The following is a 15,888-nucleotide window of genomic DNA, read 5'->3' on the forward strand; positions in this document are numbered from 1 at the left end:
TGATAGGGGCCAATAGATTGGGCCAATAGGGGCAATAGACATGCTATACACTGTGAGTGGGTTCAGGATCAGTCAGAGTCCTAGGGAGTGGCATTTTCCATGAAAGGTAACTTTCAAGCCAACAGTCTAACAAGTGCCTAATCCCAGGGTTTCCTTAAACCATTTTACATGACTAATGTCACATTGCAATGAAAGGACACAGTAATTGTAAGGTGCTTTCAATTTCCCCCAACTCCTAGATGAGGGCCATTACCTTTCATAACTCAGCCCAACTGGCACTCCCACCACACCCTCTTCACTAATCTCCCTCTCTGTGCTCAGCCCTTTGCTGTATTATGATGAAAACGATTAACAGGTATGCTTATTTAATGTACATCGTGAATGTCTTTGTGGACAATGATGCTGTCATCTCCTGGAGGGCAGGGGCTGATAGTGCTCAAAACAAGGCTAGGCATAGTAGCATCCATGTGGTGCTCAGCACAGTGCCTGGCACATAGTAGGTGCTTAATAATTGTTTATTCCTTTTCTTTATAGTGGAAAGAATACTCTGGAGATCTTAGCTTTGGAACTTACTAGTTGCATGTTTTTGGGCAAATCAAAGAATCACAGATTTAGAGTTGAAAGGGGGCCTTAGAGACCATCTAGTACAACCCATTCATTTTATAATTTGTTGTCAACGAACAGCCGTCTATTTTCTTTTCTTTACTACCTCTCCCTCCCATTGGGAACAAGAAAGAAAGAAAAAGAAAATCCTCCTGACAAATATACATTGCCAAATAAAACAAATTCTTGCTTTAGTCTTGTCTGAAAATGTAAATCTCCTGCTTCTCAGGTCCATCATTTCTTGGATAGCATGCTTGATTATTGATCCTCTGGACCAGTGGTTGGTAATGGCATTGAATGGAGTTCTTAAGTCTTTCCCAGTTGCTTGTCTTTCCACTTTTATTGCTGTATACATTGTTCTCCTGTTTTTACTCACTTCACTTAGCATCAATTCCTATGTCTCTTCTAGGTTTCTCTGAAACTATCTCATCCTTCTTATGAAACAATAATATTTATGTATTATATATTACATATTATTTATATATTCATAATATTATACATATATTATGAAACAGAAACATTTATGTATCCCATTTTTCTCAGCTATTCCCTAGTTGATGGACATCCCTTTTGTTTCCAGTTCTTTGAAATTACAAAAAAAGTTGCTAAAATATTTTTGTCCATATGAGTCTTTTTTTCTCTTTCTTTGATCTCTTTGTGGTATAGGCCTTAGAGACCTAGTTGTGTTATTGTTGGGTCAAAGAGTAAGTACAGTTTAGTGACTTTTTGGGCTGACAATTTGGACTCCAAATTGCTCTTCTGAATAGCTGGACCAATTCGCAGCTCCACCAACATTGCACTGATGTGCCTGTTTTCCCACAGTCCCTCCATCATTTGTCATTTATCTTTTATTACATAGATCTTTACCAACTGATGGACATGAAGTAGAACCTCAGGTTTTGTTTTGTTCTGTTGTTGTTGTTGTTTTTTACAAAATATGTATGTCTCTAATGAATAGTTATTTGGAGCATTTTTTCATATTGAGGAATTCCTTTTTACAGATGAGACTGAGAATCATAGAAGTGAGGTGACTTGTTTGATGTCATGTAGGTAGCAAATAAAAGGAGCAGTATTTGAACCCAGGTCTTTAGGGACAAAGATTGGACTCTTTCCACTGAACCACACTGCCTCACTGCCTCTATTTTGCCTTTCTGGGCCTCAGGTTCCTTATTTGTAATATGAAACTAGGTGACTTCTAAGGTCTTTGGCAACTCTAACAGTTCATGATTTTAATTAAACACAAAATACTTTGAAAAGCACCACTCTAAGGCGACACTTAAAAATGAAAAGATAAAAATAATGACTTATTTAATGCTGTTTTAAAATAAAAGTTTGTAATGACTTTTGTTGGGTGCAGCTAGGGTATACAGTGGATAGAGTACCAGGTCTGGAGTAAGGAAGACTCATCCTCCTGAGTTCAGATCGGGCCTCAGACATTTATTAGCTGTGTGACCCTGGCCAAATCATTTAACCCTGTTTGCCTCAGTTTCCTCAACTGTAAAATGAACTGGAGAAGGAAATTCAAACCACTCCAGTATCTTTGCCAAAAAAAAACTCCAAAGGGGTTCACAAAGAGTCAGACATGACTGAAATGACTCAACAACAACCACAGCTTAAGGTAGTGGCATAGTAAAGTGTTGAAGCTGGGAAGGCCTTAGTTCAAATCCTGACTCAGATCCTTATTAGCTCTATGACTTTGGGCAAGTCAGTTAAATCTTTTCCAATCTCAGTTTCCTCACTTGTAAAAGAGAGGTAATAATAGCACCTATCCCCCAGGGTTGTTGTGAGGATCAAATGAGATACTGACATACATTAAGTGTTTTTCATAGAGCTTCAGTATTTCTTAAAGCTCTATATAAATCCTAGCCATCATTATAGTTTTTGAGAGCAGAGATCATTTTATCTGCTTATACAGTATTTGCATCCCTATACTTATCAGTGTGCCAGGCACACAGTAATTATGTACTGCAAAGTAGCTTAAGGAATGCCCTCTCTCTCTCCTCTCTCTCTCCTCTCTCTCCCTCCCTCTCTCTCTCTCTCTCTCTCTCTCTTTCTCTCTCTCTCTCTCTCTCTCTCTCTCTCTCTCTCTCTCTCTCTCTCTCTCCCTCTCTCTCTTTCTCTCTCTCTCCATACATATCCATCTGTCTGTCTGTCTATCTATCTACCTATATATGGCACATCACTCCGAGTGATTGGTATGAAGACAGTTGAATGAAGCATCTGTACCACCTGGCTGCTGCCTTTGCCAATAAAGTTTCCAGCACCCTTATATAGGGGACAGATCCAAAAGGGAGCTCAATGCTTAGATCTGATTCCACAAGGTCATCATTGCTTGCTTACTATCATGATTCAATCAATCAACAAAAAACGCCACTTTGCATCTGCTGCCCTGCCCTGTTTTAACTCCAAAGAACAAAATGTGCTAGCACTGGGTACCCCCTGGGGTCTTCTCCCTTTCCTACTCTCCCATCCCTACTGCTAGCTTTCCTGCCTCTTTTTCTGTGTTGTTTTTCTCTTAAAGATTGTAAGGTCCTTGAGGACAAGGAATGTTTTTCTTTTTACTAACTGTATCCTCAGCTTTTAGCACAGTTTCTGGGACATAGTAGAACTTAATAAATATTTATTGGATAATTGGGGTGTATGGAGTATTCTGGGAGGACTAGTACCTCTGGTATGAGGGCTTACTGAGTCCTTTTCAAGGCTGCTCATCCGCCTTTGGTGTCCAACTTCACCCAACTCTCACCTGTGCCTCCAAGAAGCTATAGCATGCACAACGGCCACACCCTAATAAAACTGTCTCGGCAGACAGGTTAAACCAGGCTGGGGTAACTAACAGGTGTCAAACCCTTTCGTGAGTTAGGAGAATGTCTAACCCAAGCATGTGAAGACTTCCCCTGGAGAAATGAGCTGATAAGAACAATTTGTTCCCATGGTCATGAAGATGGCTGAAGCAAGTGCTATGGAACTTAGAGTCTGGTCAGACATGGAAGATGCCAAGGTCATCCACTGCATCCTGGGCCATCACCAGTTTTCTTGACTTTTATTCTGCCACTGGACTTTGATGACTCTGGAAGAGAGAGTGAGGCTGATGACTTTGAGCAACTGTGCCTCACTTAATAGCCAATTCACAAGTCAAGACATCACCCATGATGTTGTTGGTCCTCTTTAATGTAAAAGAAAGACAACATTTGGATAATTGAATAAAAACAGATTTATTAAGGGTCTACTATGTGCCAGAAATACCATGTTAAGTCATGGGAAACAATAAAATCGAAATAATCCCCACCCACAAGGAGAATGTATTCTATGTTGGAATGCTGTCCATGGACTCTGTAGCAACACAAGATACAACACTCTGCAGTAACACATATCCCCTCTTCCCTCTCTACCCTATTCCCAAACCACCACAATGCTGACACAAAGGGAAGAGAACCAGGACTAAGTAATGCAGCCACCATACTCACACTGCATCTTTCAGTCTCTATCACCTACTTTTGTACGTACTCTCTATAGACACCCAACACAATCAAATATGGTTTGACGTTCTGCCAAACTTAGTCTACACCCTTGGGATGGTGGGGGTTCTTATTTTAGCTTAGTGGTATGCGCTTAATTCTCCATCAGCTCTACCTTGGGTTCAGAGGGCTCAAACAAGAAGACAGCCCTGGTAGCAGAGCAGCTTACAAGAGGTGATGTCTGTGAGGCAGGATAAAGGATAAAGGAGACCGCAATATCTAGTTCTCCACATCCACCAAACTGTCTGAACAATGGCGATCTTTCTAATCTCTAGAACCTTTAAATATCTTTGCAGAACTGCTACTCTGGTTTTTCTGGGTTATTCCTGAGGCTTCACATAGAACAATGCTATGGAGGTCTAATCAAAAGAAATGGAGGAGACAAAGCTTAGAGGCATCACAGTCATTGTAATAGCATAATTTGCCAAGTGTTGTATAAATATTATGCCATTTTATTCTTGTGACAACCCAGGAAGGTAGGTACTATTGTTATCCCTATTTTATAGATAAGGAAACTGAGGCAAAGGTTAAGTGACTTGTCTACTCACTTAGTAACTGTCTGTAGCTAGTAAGTGTCTGAAACTAGTTTTGAATTCAGATCTGGTCTGGCTCCAGGACTAGAACACCAACCATTGAGTCACTTTTTTGCCTCATATGATCTTTATAGCCAATTCTTTATATCAGAAATTTAAAGTGGGAAGGCATTTAGAAGTCAGATAGTCTAATTCTCTCATTTTATAGAGATAGAAATTAAGCCTCAGAGAAATGAAATGATTTGCTAAACTAATATTATACAGACAGGAAATAGCAGAGCTAGCATTCAGACTCAAGTTCTCTTACTACCAATCCAGGACTCTTTCCATTGAACCACACTGGCATGTCCTTATTCCTGTTCAGTCATTTTTAGTCATGCCCAGCTCCTTGTGACCCTATTTTTAGTTTTTCTTGGCAAAGATACTAGAGTGGTTTGCCATTTCCTTCTCTAGTTCATTTTCCAGATGAGGAAACTGAGGCAAACAGGTTTAAGTGATTTGTCTGGTCACACAGCTAGTAAGGCTGGATTTGAACTCAGGTCCTCCTGTGTCCAGACTAGGAGCTCTAACTACTGCATCATGGACGATGCCCTCAAACACCTGAATGGTTGTCATGGAGTAAAGGGAAAATATTTATTCTGGTTGGTTCTAGAGTGGAGATTCTTTATGTTATTTGTGTCATGGACCCCTTTGGCAGCCTGGTGGAGCCCTTCTTAGATTATTTTTAAATGAATAAAATAAAATAGAATCACAAAGGAAATCGATTATATTGAAAGTTACAGAAATAGATATTTTTAAAAACCAAGTCCCATGCATATTAAGAACCCTTGCTGTAGAAGGCAGAAGTGGGCAATTATATAGGGAGGCGGACTTTGGCTTAGTATGATGCCAAATTTCCCAGAAACAAAGGTTATCCAAAAGGTAGCCTGGGGAATAGGAAGCATCCTATCCCTGAATGACTGAGGAAACATAACCACTCTTTGATACTGTAGAGGAGGAGGGTTTGATTTGATATTTTTATTAAACTGTTCCCCATGGAGTGGAGGGGGAAAGGGAAGAGAATGGTAGAGAGAAATTGTATTGGGTACAGTAGTGTCAGGACGCTATCCACTGAGATGATAGGCGATCTTTAGGGTGAATTGTGAACATGAGCTTCAGCCGAGTGGACCAACACAGTATCTTGCAATAGAAGGAATTCAACAAACACTACACGAGTGAAGGAAATGACCAGATGAAAGTTTAAATGCTCATTGTTTTTATGGGAGGGGGAGAGGTGGAAGGCAATTACAAAGGACAAAAGAGGTGAACTAGGGAGTGGCTGGGGTAGAGAACATGAAAGAATAAATACAACAATAATGTTTATTGCTAGAGGAGAGTCAACTACAAAAGGCAAAGTTGGTCAGGTCCTCTTATTTTCCACCTGGCCACCAGGGGAGACAAATTACAACGAAGTCCCCACTGGTCTTCCTTCTCAATCTGGGTGCATGCCCCTCACTACTCACTTGGACGTAAAAGCAAGATATCCAGAGTCTGTATCATTCTCTGGCTACTCAGAAGAGTCCTGTGTGTTTGTTTGTTAGGGAAAGGCGGTGTTCAGTTGTTAAACTTTAACCTCTGCGACGTTGAAATTCAGCAGCATCCTGAGATGAACAGCTCTGCCCCAGAGGTTTTAAAATCCAGGGGCAACATTCACATTCCTGTATCCTTTGATATCCTTAAATTTGTCGCTCTTTAGATTGGCTTGGATCTGCCTCTCTCCACTCTTGAAGGGGACAGTTTTAACAGTGACGCTGGCCTTACTTTGGGGCTTGAGAATTCCAATACTAAGGCAAAGAATGGAAAACGTCAGCATAAGTCTCTTCATTCTGATTCCCCACAAGCCCCTTTTTCTTCCTCTTCTTTTTTTAAAAAAATGTTTTATTGGTGCTACTTAAACAAACAACATCACTGTCATGTTTTAAGGATTTCACCGCCACACCCACACCCACACCCACCCACACACACACACAATTTCCCCCTTGTAGAAGAGAATCCTCCATGGTGACAAGTGCAATCTAGCAAATCTAGTTCACCACTTTTCTGCCTAGAGGTGGAAGGCATCCTTTAAAGTCTCCAAGGGCCACTTCATTGATCAGAGTCCTGAAGTATCCAAGCCCTTTCTCATCTGCTCTCTGATGTCATCTTTCTGAACGGCAATCAGAGCCCCTACCCTGAGAACCAGAGTCTCCAGAGCAAAGGGGAGTACTAAGCTCCAAACAATGTTGGTATTGGAAATACCTGCCTCTGGGACAGGTGACTGGGGACTCCCTTTACTTACATGATGTTCAGCTGTTTCTTGAACAGGCCACTGCCTTCCACAGTCAGCACACAATCCCCTACCGCCTCCAAGAGAGGATTTTCAAATATCACTTGTATGGCAAGCATCTGGCCCACAATGGCTTCTCCCAGAACCTGAACAGAAAAACCATAATTCTGATTGTAAGGGAGGTTGTGACAGAAAAGAAGTATATCTGAAGATGTCACCATCAAACTCATTTCCTGAAGAGATGGGATTCACAGCCCAATAGTTCAGGGTAGAGGAAAGAGTTCCTGAATTGGAGGACCAACACTTAGATTTCTCCACCTAAGGTTAAATCCAACTGGGAAATAGTCAGGAGGGCCACAAGGTTTTTAAGATATAATTTAAATGACTGGCAATTTTCAATTATATTTTTACCTTGTTTTTATTGGACCTGTGATAGCATATGGAAATTCCTTTTATAATAAAGACTAACAACTCCTCTGTAATTATCCAGTATAGTCTCAAGAGCAGCTTGGGGGCACCAAGAAGTTAAATAACTTCCCCACAACCACATAGCAAGAGTATTTGAAGTAGGAGTTGGATCTGGGTCTTTCTAATTCCTAAACCACTACCTACTATATCAGACTGGCTCTCTTGTTTTTATTTTCCTTTTTTCCTTTTTATTACTTTTAATTTCTTTTTTCTTTCTTCCTTCCTTCCTTCCTTCCTTCCTCCCTTTCTTCCCTCCCTCCTTCCTTCCTCCCTCCCTCCCTTCCTTCCTTCTTTCCTCCTTTTTTCTTTCAATTTCAATTCATACTGATGTTGTAATTCAATCATGTCCAATTCTTCATGACCCTATTTTTGGGTTTTCTTCACCCAGATATTGGAGTGGTTTGACATTTCTCTTTCTCCCTAGCTCATTTTACAGATGAAGAAATTGAGGCAAACAGAGTTAAGTGACTTGCCCAGGGTCACACAGTGTAAGTGTGTGAGACCAGATTTAAAATCAGGAAGATGAGTCTTCCTAACTTTAGGTGGGGCACTCTCTCCACTTTACCACCTCACTGCCATTTCTTTTCCCTTTCCTCTCCTCTCCTCTCCTCCCCTCCCCTCCCCTCCCCTCCCCTCCTCTCCCCTCCCCTCCCCTCCTCTCCCCTTCCCTCCCCTCCTCTCCCCTCCCCTCCCCTCCCCTCCCCTCCTCTCCTCTTCTCTTCTTTTCTTTCCTTTTCTTTTGTAATTGAAGTGACTTGCACACAGCTAGTAAGTGTCAAGTGTCCAAGGCCAGATTTACACTCAGGTCCTCCTGACTCCAAGGCTGGTGCTCTATCCGCTGTGTCACCCTTGCCCATTATTTTCTTAAGTCTAAACCATCAGGGCAGCTAGGTGGCTCAATGGATAGAGTGCTGGGCCTGAAGTTAGGAAGACTCATCTTCCTGAGTTCTAATCTAGCCTTGGATACTTCACTGTGTGACTTTGGGCGTCATTTAACCCTGCTTACCTCCATTTGGCCATCTGTAAAATGAGCTAGAGAAGGAAATGGTAAACTACTCCAGCATCTTTGCCAAAAGAGCCCAAAAATGGGGTCACAATAGTTGGATACAATTGAGAAATAACTGAGCAACAAGAAAACAGTCAATAAATCAAGTTCTGATGTGCAACGTTATTGATTTCTGAGGGTTAAATGCTTACCCTGAAAATTGAACCATCAGTTTTTGATAGGTAGAGCTGGCTGCGGTCACGCCTGCTTATCTGTGTACATGTTATTTTTCCTAATAGAAAGTAAGCATTTTGAAAGGAGGGACTGATTTGTTTTTGACTTTGTATCCCCAGTCTGTGGTAGAAGTTGAATTAATTGATTGATTGTAACCAGGGACAGCAATGACATGTCTGCTCTCCCTTGGGCCCGTTCTGGCCTCACCGTGTCTCTATCCCCAAATGTGTGCCCTTTTGTCAGGCTTTTCCCTACATTAATCACGATGCTCGGGAGCTCCAAGGTGATGATCTTGTCAACCAGGAATTTCTCTGAGCTGTTCATCTCTTCTCCCAGGGCACTGATCCGGATCAGTTTGTCTGGTGACAGAAACTGGCTGTACTGGGAATAGCGGATTGTGCAGGGATACATCTTTGCTAAAGGGAAAGAAGAGAAAAGCATGGGGAGAGCATCTTTGGGCTTTCATGGAGCCAGGAATGGGCTATCTTGGGGATAAAGTAATAGTTTCCAGCGGGACGCTTTCTGAGGATTGGCTTTCCATATTTAGGGGATCCTTTCTAGGTTGGATGGGGTAGTGGCATCTTTGCAGTTAGGGGTTCCCCTGGCTAAAATTCTAATACATATATTTTTTGCTTAATGTGAGCCTGGCTAGGGCATGGAGATACTGTGTTGTACCATCTCACAGAAGTAGGATCTGCAGAAATCAATCAGGCCTGGCAATTTGTGGGGATAACTGTTTCCATTTTCCTGAATGACCAAATAGCATTGGCCTACTTTGCCACCCTAAAAATCCTGTCAAATGCCCTGACACAATTAAAATTTGCTCAGTCAGGTTTGTGGATCACAGATTTAGATTAAAAGGGACCTTAGGGATCAACTAGTCTAACCTCTTGATTTTATGATACATATTATATCAATTATGTTAATTGTATTGTATTCTGTTCTGTTATGGTACCTTCATTAATTTATATTATTTGTACTACCTTGTTAAGTTATTGTTTGTTATATTATATATATATTATTAAGTTATATAACATAATTTAAATTTTTTGAGACTAGGTCACCCTGTCTTAGCCAGGCTAGAAGTACAGGGATCCCTCATGGGTTCAGTGCCACTGCTATTTGACCTATATGATTTCCAATTCTGGTTGGATTGTCCTTCTTTAGACAGCCAGGTGCCTTTCTGTTTTGGGGAGCTCATCATGTTGGTGCTGGACTTCGTGCAGACATGTGGTTAGCCAGGGGTGTGTTGGTAAACATTTGACAGAAAAGGGGGTTTAAAAATGTATACTGGACACATTTTTGAAGTTTAATTTTTGCTATTAGCATTTACCATCCATGACTTTCTTAAATCTAGACAATCAACAGAACAATAGCTTAAGACCTGATAGGTAATGCTTGCTAATTTCCAAAGTGTAAATGCTGAAAATTTAACAATCGCCTCTTTATAAAAAGAGACTGGGGTTAAGTGACTTGCCCAGAGTCACACAAGCTAGTAAGTATCAAGTGTCAGAGTCAGATTTGAACTGAACTCTTCCTGACTCAAGGGCCAGTGCTCTATCTATGGCACCACCTAGCTACCTCTAATTATTACTTCTTAATTTGAGGTGGTATTGCTGTCAAATTTCCCATTGAATGGATCTGCCAACCTCAGCTTCTAGGATAGCTGGGATGTCAAGTACCTGCCATCATACATAGCCTTTCTTCTCATTTTATTGATGAGGGAAGCTGAGTCTCAGAAATAGTAAATCACTTAACCCAGCTCACATAGAGTGTAAGTGTCTGAGCCAAGCTTTGGGGTCCCCAAATCCAGCAATCTTTCCACCCTATCACATCACTTGTTGAGTAGAATTTAACTGGATTTGGCCTTGTATACACATACCTTCGCTGGGCCTTAGAGTAATGAATGCTGTGTCTTGCCAGAACACAGGCAGGGGACTGCCATCATGGAGCAAGGACTGAGCACTCAGGTTCACCTTAAGGTCCTTGAAGCTTAGAACCAAGTTGAAACTCTGTAGAACAAAATTTATGTCCAGGCCCAAGTAGGCAGGTTCAACCAGATTGAATTTCAGGCTCACATCTTTTGGTCCACGGAGAGAAATTGGGTGTGGGTTTCCCTCTTCTGTTACTGGAAAAGGCTCTACAGGTTGGGAATATCTTCTGTGACTTTTTAGAAGTCCTTTAGACTGCACTTTCTGAAGAGCCTTCAGAAACGCCTCTCGCTCCAGGGGTGAGCCTAGATCAAAAAAGAACAGGATCCAGAGATTTAGACTGGGTTGGGTCACTGGAAAAAAATGAAGCCCTTCCCACCTCCCAATACCAGAAAAATCTCTGCTAAGGTTATTAAAGTAGAGGGTGACTTTAAAAGAACCGAACATTGCAAAAATTATTACTCATGAACTAGGTTATATATGGGGCAGCTAGGTGGTGCAGTGGATAGAGCACTGGTCTTGGAACCAGGTAGGCCAGTGGTGGGGAACCTGTGGTCTCAAGGCCACGTTTGACCCTCTAGGTCTTCACGTGTGGCCCTTTGACTGAATCCAGACTTCACAGAGCAAATCCTAAGTTTGATTCAGTCAAAAGGCCACACGGGAGGACTTAGAAGGCCACAGGTGGCCTTGAGGCTGCAGGTTCGCCACCCCTAAACTAGACTCATCTTCATGAATTCAAATCCAGTCTCAGACACTTACTAGCTTTGTGACCCTGGACAAGTCACTTAGCCCTGTTTGCCCCAGTTCCTCGTTGGTAAAATGAACCAGAGAAGGAAATGGCAAACCACTCCAGTATCTTTGCCAAGAAAACCCAAAACTAGGATCGCGAAGAGTTGGACACAACTGAAATATTACTTAATAACAATAACAACCAGCTTATATATGAATATCTAGTATGCGCCAAATTGTAGAGGTATACATAATGTCTTTATTTTTTCTAGATTTTGCAAATTGGTTTTGATTACTTATTAAATAACCCAATTATTTATCATTTCTTTTTTAGTTACCTTGTACATTATAGTATCATAGATCTAGAATTGGAAGGTACTTAAGAGGCAGGGGTACATTGATACAAACAGTTCTCCAGAAAAAGAAAGTATACAGGACATACTTTTAAGTTTAATCTGCATAATTAACGTCACGGTCAAGTCTAGAGGGTCAACAAAACAATAAGTCAAGCCCTGGTTTGTAAGCATTTTCTCATTTCTGACGTGTAAATGCTCACATTGAATTTTTAACAATCTTACAGCCTCTCTGGAGTCTATGGTAGGAGCTGGCTCTAGCACAACCTGGCTTGGAGGTCATGAAATCCAGCCCCCAAACCAACTCCATCTCCCCATCCCACCATTTTATAGATGAGGAAATACAGCATAAAATGAGAGATCTAGGCTAGTACTCAGAGCTAGAAGTGATCTTAGAGGTCATTTAGTCCATCCTCATTTAACAGATGCAGAAATGGAGGCCCAAGGATGACAGATGACTTGGCCAAGATTGCACAAATCAATTGAAGGTGAGATCCAGATCATCCAGGTCCTATTGGCTTCAATTGTTGCTCAGTGGTTCAGTTGTGTCTGATTCTTTGTGACGCCATTTTTGGTGTTTTCTTGGCAAAGATACTGGAGTGGTTTGCCATTTCCTTCTCCAGCTCATTTTACAGATGAGAAAACTGAGGCAAAGAGGGTTAAGTGACTCACTCAGGATCACACAGCTAGTAAGTGTCTGAGGTCAGATTTGAACTCAGGAAGATGAGTCTTCCTGACGGCAGACCTAGCACTCTGTGCACTATGGCACCACCTAGTGGCCCTTATGGCTCCAGAACCAGGGCTTATTTTACTGTATATAGCATTGTTTTTCTTCCAATTTCATAGAGAGCTCACCAATGTTAACTGATGACCCTCTTAAAAGCAGCTGAGTCAGCTGAAGGATTTCATGACCCCAGAAGCTAATTATTGGAAAAGTATAGAAATTCAGAAGGAATTGGGGCTTCAGAAGAATCAGCCATGAAGACAAATTGTTCAGACTCACATTAAGGCTTGCAGAGAACAGTCCCAGCACCTTTTGTTGGAACCTATACTAGCACCCTCACCTCCACTCCCATATTCTCCCTGCTCCATATTTTATGGAGCAGAGATGGGGTAAGAACTCCTGGGGAAGCATGTGGCCAGACAAATATTACCATCAGTCATCTAACCCTGAGTCTAGTTCAGAATCACAGAATTGTGGAGTTGGAAGGAAACAGCGACACTAGTCTTCTTGCTGTTTCTTGCACAAAAGATACTCTAACTCCCAACTCTGAGAATTTTCACTGGATTTCCCCCATGCCTGGAATGCTCTTTCTCCTCATCTCTAATCTCCAGGCTTCTCTGGTGGGTTCAAGTACCAGCTAAAAAAAATCCCACTTTTTATGATAAACCTTTCTGAATCCCCTTTATTGTAAAGCCTTCTCTCTGTGATCATCTCCAATTTATTCTGTATGAATCTTGTTCATGCAGAGTTATTTGCATGCTATCCTTGGACTATGAGCTCCTTGAGACTGGGGACTACTTAACTGGCCTTTCTTTGTAAACCCAGCTCTTTGTACAGTGTTCAGTACCCAGCAGATGTTGAACACAGGCTTGTTGTTTTGATTTCTGTGGCTGGTTAGGGCTGGATCTTCATCTCTTGTTCATTCTTCAGATGACATCAAGAGGGTGAGGCAGAGCCTCACTCTCTTCTCCAGAGTCATCAAAGTCTAGTGACAAAAGTCAAAATGACTGATGATGCCTGGGATGCAGACATTTACCTTGGTGTTTCTGAATCAAGATCTTTCCCAGGCCTCACTTTCTCTGAGGTGATACCTGCTCAATGACTAAGGGCTAAGTAAGAATTGAGACAAGAAAAGGCTTGATGACTTGTCCAAGGTAACACAGGTGGCAATCATCAGTTGTAGGGTTTGAAGAATTGGGAAACGATGTCTTTTCTTAGTTTTCTTCCTTGAAGTAATTGAGATTAAGTGACTTACCTAGGGTCACATAACTAGTAGGTTTCTGAGGCCATATTTGAACTACAGATCCCTTCCCAAACAATTTTGAACCCCCAAGACCTGAGAAAGGCCTAAAACATGGATTGACCAATCAGGAGAGACATTTGACCCACTCTGAGCTTAACCTACCATAACGCTTTGCATACTCTGGCATAATAGACATACTTTGCTCTCTGAGTGAACTCAAAATGTCCCTTCCCATGCCAGCAACTACAAGGCCAGATGAAAATGACCAGGAGCATTCTTCTGTTTATAACTACCAAGGACAGGGTACCCTGACCCAAACTATCTCTTGAATAATGGGACTTTTCTTATCTTCATATGGACAACATAGCATACTATGTTGTGTTATGTCATGCCAATGACAGAAAAAACACCGATAACCTGGATCTATAATTTCATTTGACACTTTAACACTTCTCCTATCTTATTATATTTACAACCTATACAATTAAAAAAATTCTTTTCTCATATTACCGTTAACACATATGGTGACTAGCATTTGGCATCCTGAGTCAGGAAGGGAGGGAGAGGGGAGAGGGAATTGCTCTGAAGATATAAGGTCTCTTTTGCCCCATCCTTGAGTTCATTGCTACAATGAACTTCCATGTGTGTCTATATACATGTTCTGCAAGCTTTGAAAGAAATAAACATACACATGCAGCCTAATTTTGTTTGTCTTTTTAAGAACAAACTTCGTAATGGTTGACAGAACTCCGTACTAATGTCTTTTTTTAACCACTGCCTAATCCATACTTGAGAATGATAGTCCCATCTAGCATTCCCATAAAGTGGACCTTTTCTGGGAGGACTCCAGTAACGGAGACCCTCCATAACCTCCCAAGACAAACCATTCCTCTTTTGGATAATTCTAGCTATTGGGAAGTTCTTCCTTCTATAAAGCTCAAAATGACTTCTTTGCATCTTCTACCCATTCCTTCTGAGTCTATCCTCTGAGGTCAAACAGGATAAACTGAATTCCTTATTTGAGGAACATCCTTTGATTTGAAAATAACTTTCATTCCTCCTGGGCCTTTCCTTTTTGAGGTTAACTACCCACCCTCCCCATTCTTTCAGCTTATCCTCATGAAGCATGATGTTCAGATACTCCTCTAATTCATCTACAGCTTACCAAAGTCCTTGCCAAAATGTAGTTCCCAGAACCATCCGCAGTAGTGCACCATACTCCAAATACTATGGAACCAGACCAGCAGGGTTAACATCACCTTACTTCTGGAAGCTAGACCTCTCAATTCAACCTAAGATCTCACTAGTTTATTTTGCTACCACAGTATATATACTGTTGGCTCATAACAAGTTCAAAGCTCTCAGATCATTTTCAGACAAACTATTGCCAAAGCATGGTTTCTTGTCTCATATTAGCAAAGTTGACTTTGGGAACCCAAATATAAGAGTTTATATTCATCCCTATTGAATTCTATCCCTGAATTGGTCATTTAGTGTGTTAGCTTCACAACCTGCCACCTTTCTCTGCGGTATCTGAAAAATCCATAGGCGAGAAAAGGATTCTTGGAAGATGGTGGAGTAGGTCAGAAAATGTCAAGGTCTCCAGATTTCCCCCACAAACGAGATAAAATAATGCCCCAGGGTGAACACAGAGCAGGAAAAATAAATAATAGTAGGAGCAGAACCATGGTCCTCCAGCAACAATCAGAAATGATCTGAAGAAAAATCCCACAAAGAGGCTGGGTCTCTGTGAAGAGCAAACATATCCAGGCTAGGTCTGCTTAAACAACCAGGGTTAAGCCTTGGAGTTAGCTGGGTTGGAAGCCTGCCTCGACCCCAGCCACAGGAACTTTTACCCCTGTAACAGTGAGGGGAGTTGAGCATGTGAGGCAGAGAAGAAAGAGGGAACCTCTACTGACAAGCAATGCCAGACCCAACTGTGCTACAGAGACATGCCTACCATGGTCACCCTATCCAGACAAGAGGAGGTTGGGAGTGAGTTCATCTGGCACAATTCAGAACCAGCTCCAGGTTGGATTTGATCGCAGCTTTGCCCTGATAATCATTCCATAATCACAATTAGTCACAAAAACAGCAAATGGCAGAGCAAAAATTTGAACCTAAGGTCTCTGATCCAGCAAGCTGCCTACCTCACCATGTTGCCTCCATCCTTGAAAGTCTTAAAGCAAAGGCTGAAAAAGCACATCTGGAAGGTGTCATGGGTAAGTGAGGGAGGGGAAGAAATAAGCATTTAAGTATCTATGT

At 41.6% G+C, this 15,888-nt stretch overlaps 1 protein-coding gene across 1 annotated transcript in view; it reads right to left on the reverse strand.

Moving 5' to 3' along the window:
* Positions 1-3,828: 3,828 nt before the first annotated feature.
* The window catches only part of TGM5 (transglutaminase 5), a 58,725-nt gene continuing 46,665 nt past the window's right edge, over positions 3,829-15,888 (reverse strand). The window contains exons 10-13 of the mRNA XM_072622530.1: positions 10,526-10,879; positions 8,899-9,059; positions 6,969-7,102; positions 3,829-6,474 (exon numbers count right to left, since the gene is read on the reverse strand). Of these exons, the coding sequence (XP_072478631.1) occupies positions 6,321-6,474; positions 6,969-7,102; positions 8,899-9,059; positions 10,526-10,879 (803 nt within the window). The 3' untranslated portion in view covers positions 3,829-6,320. The remainder of the gene's footprint in view (positions 6,475-6,968; positions 7,103-8,898; positions 9,060-10,525; positions 10,880-15,888) is intronic.

This window comes from Notamacropus eugenii, chromosome 7, assembly GCF_028372415.1.
Source record: "Notamacropus eugenii isolate mMacEug1 chromosome 7, mMacEug1.pri_v2, whole genome shotgun sequence".
NCBI classification, from domain to species: domain Eukaryota; kingdom Metazoa; phylum Chordata; class Mammalia; order Diprotodontia; family Macropodidae; genus Notamacropus; species Notamacropus eugenii.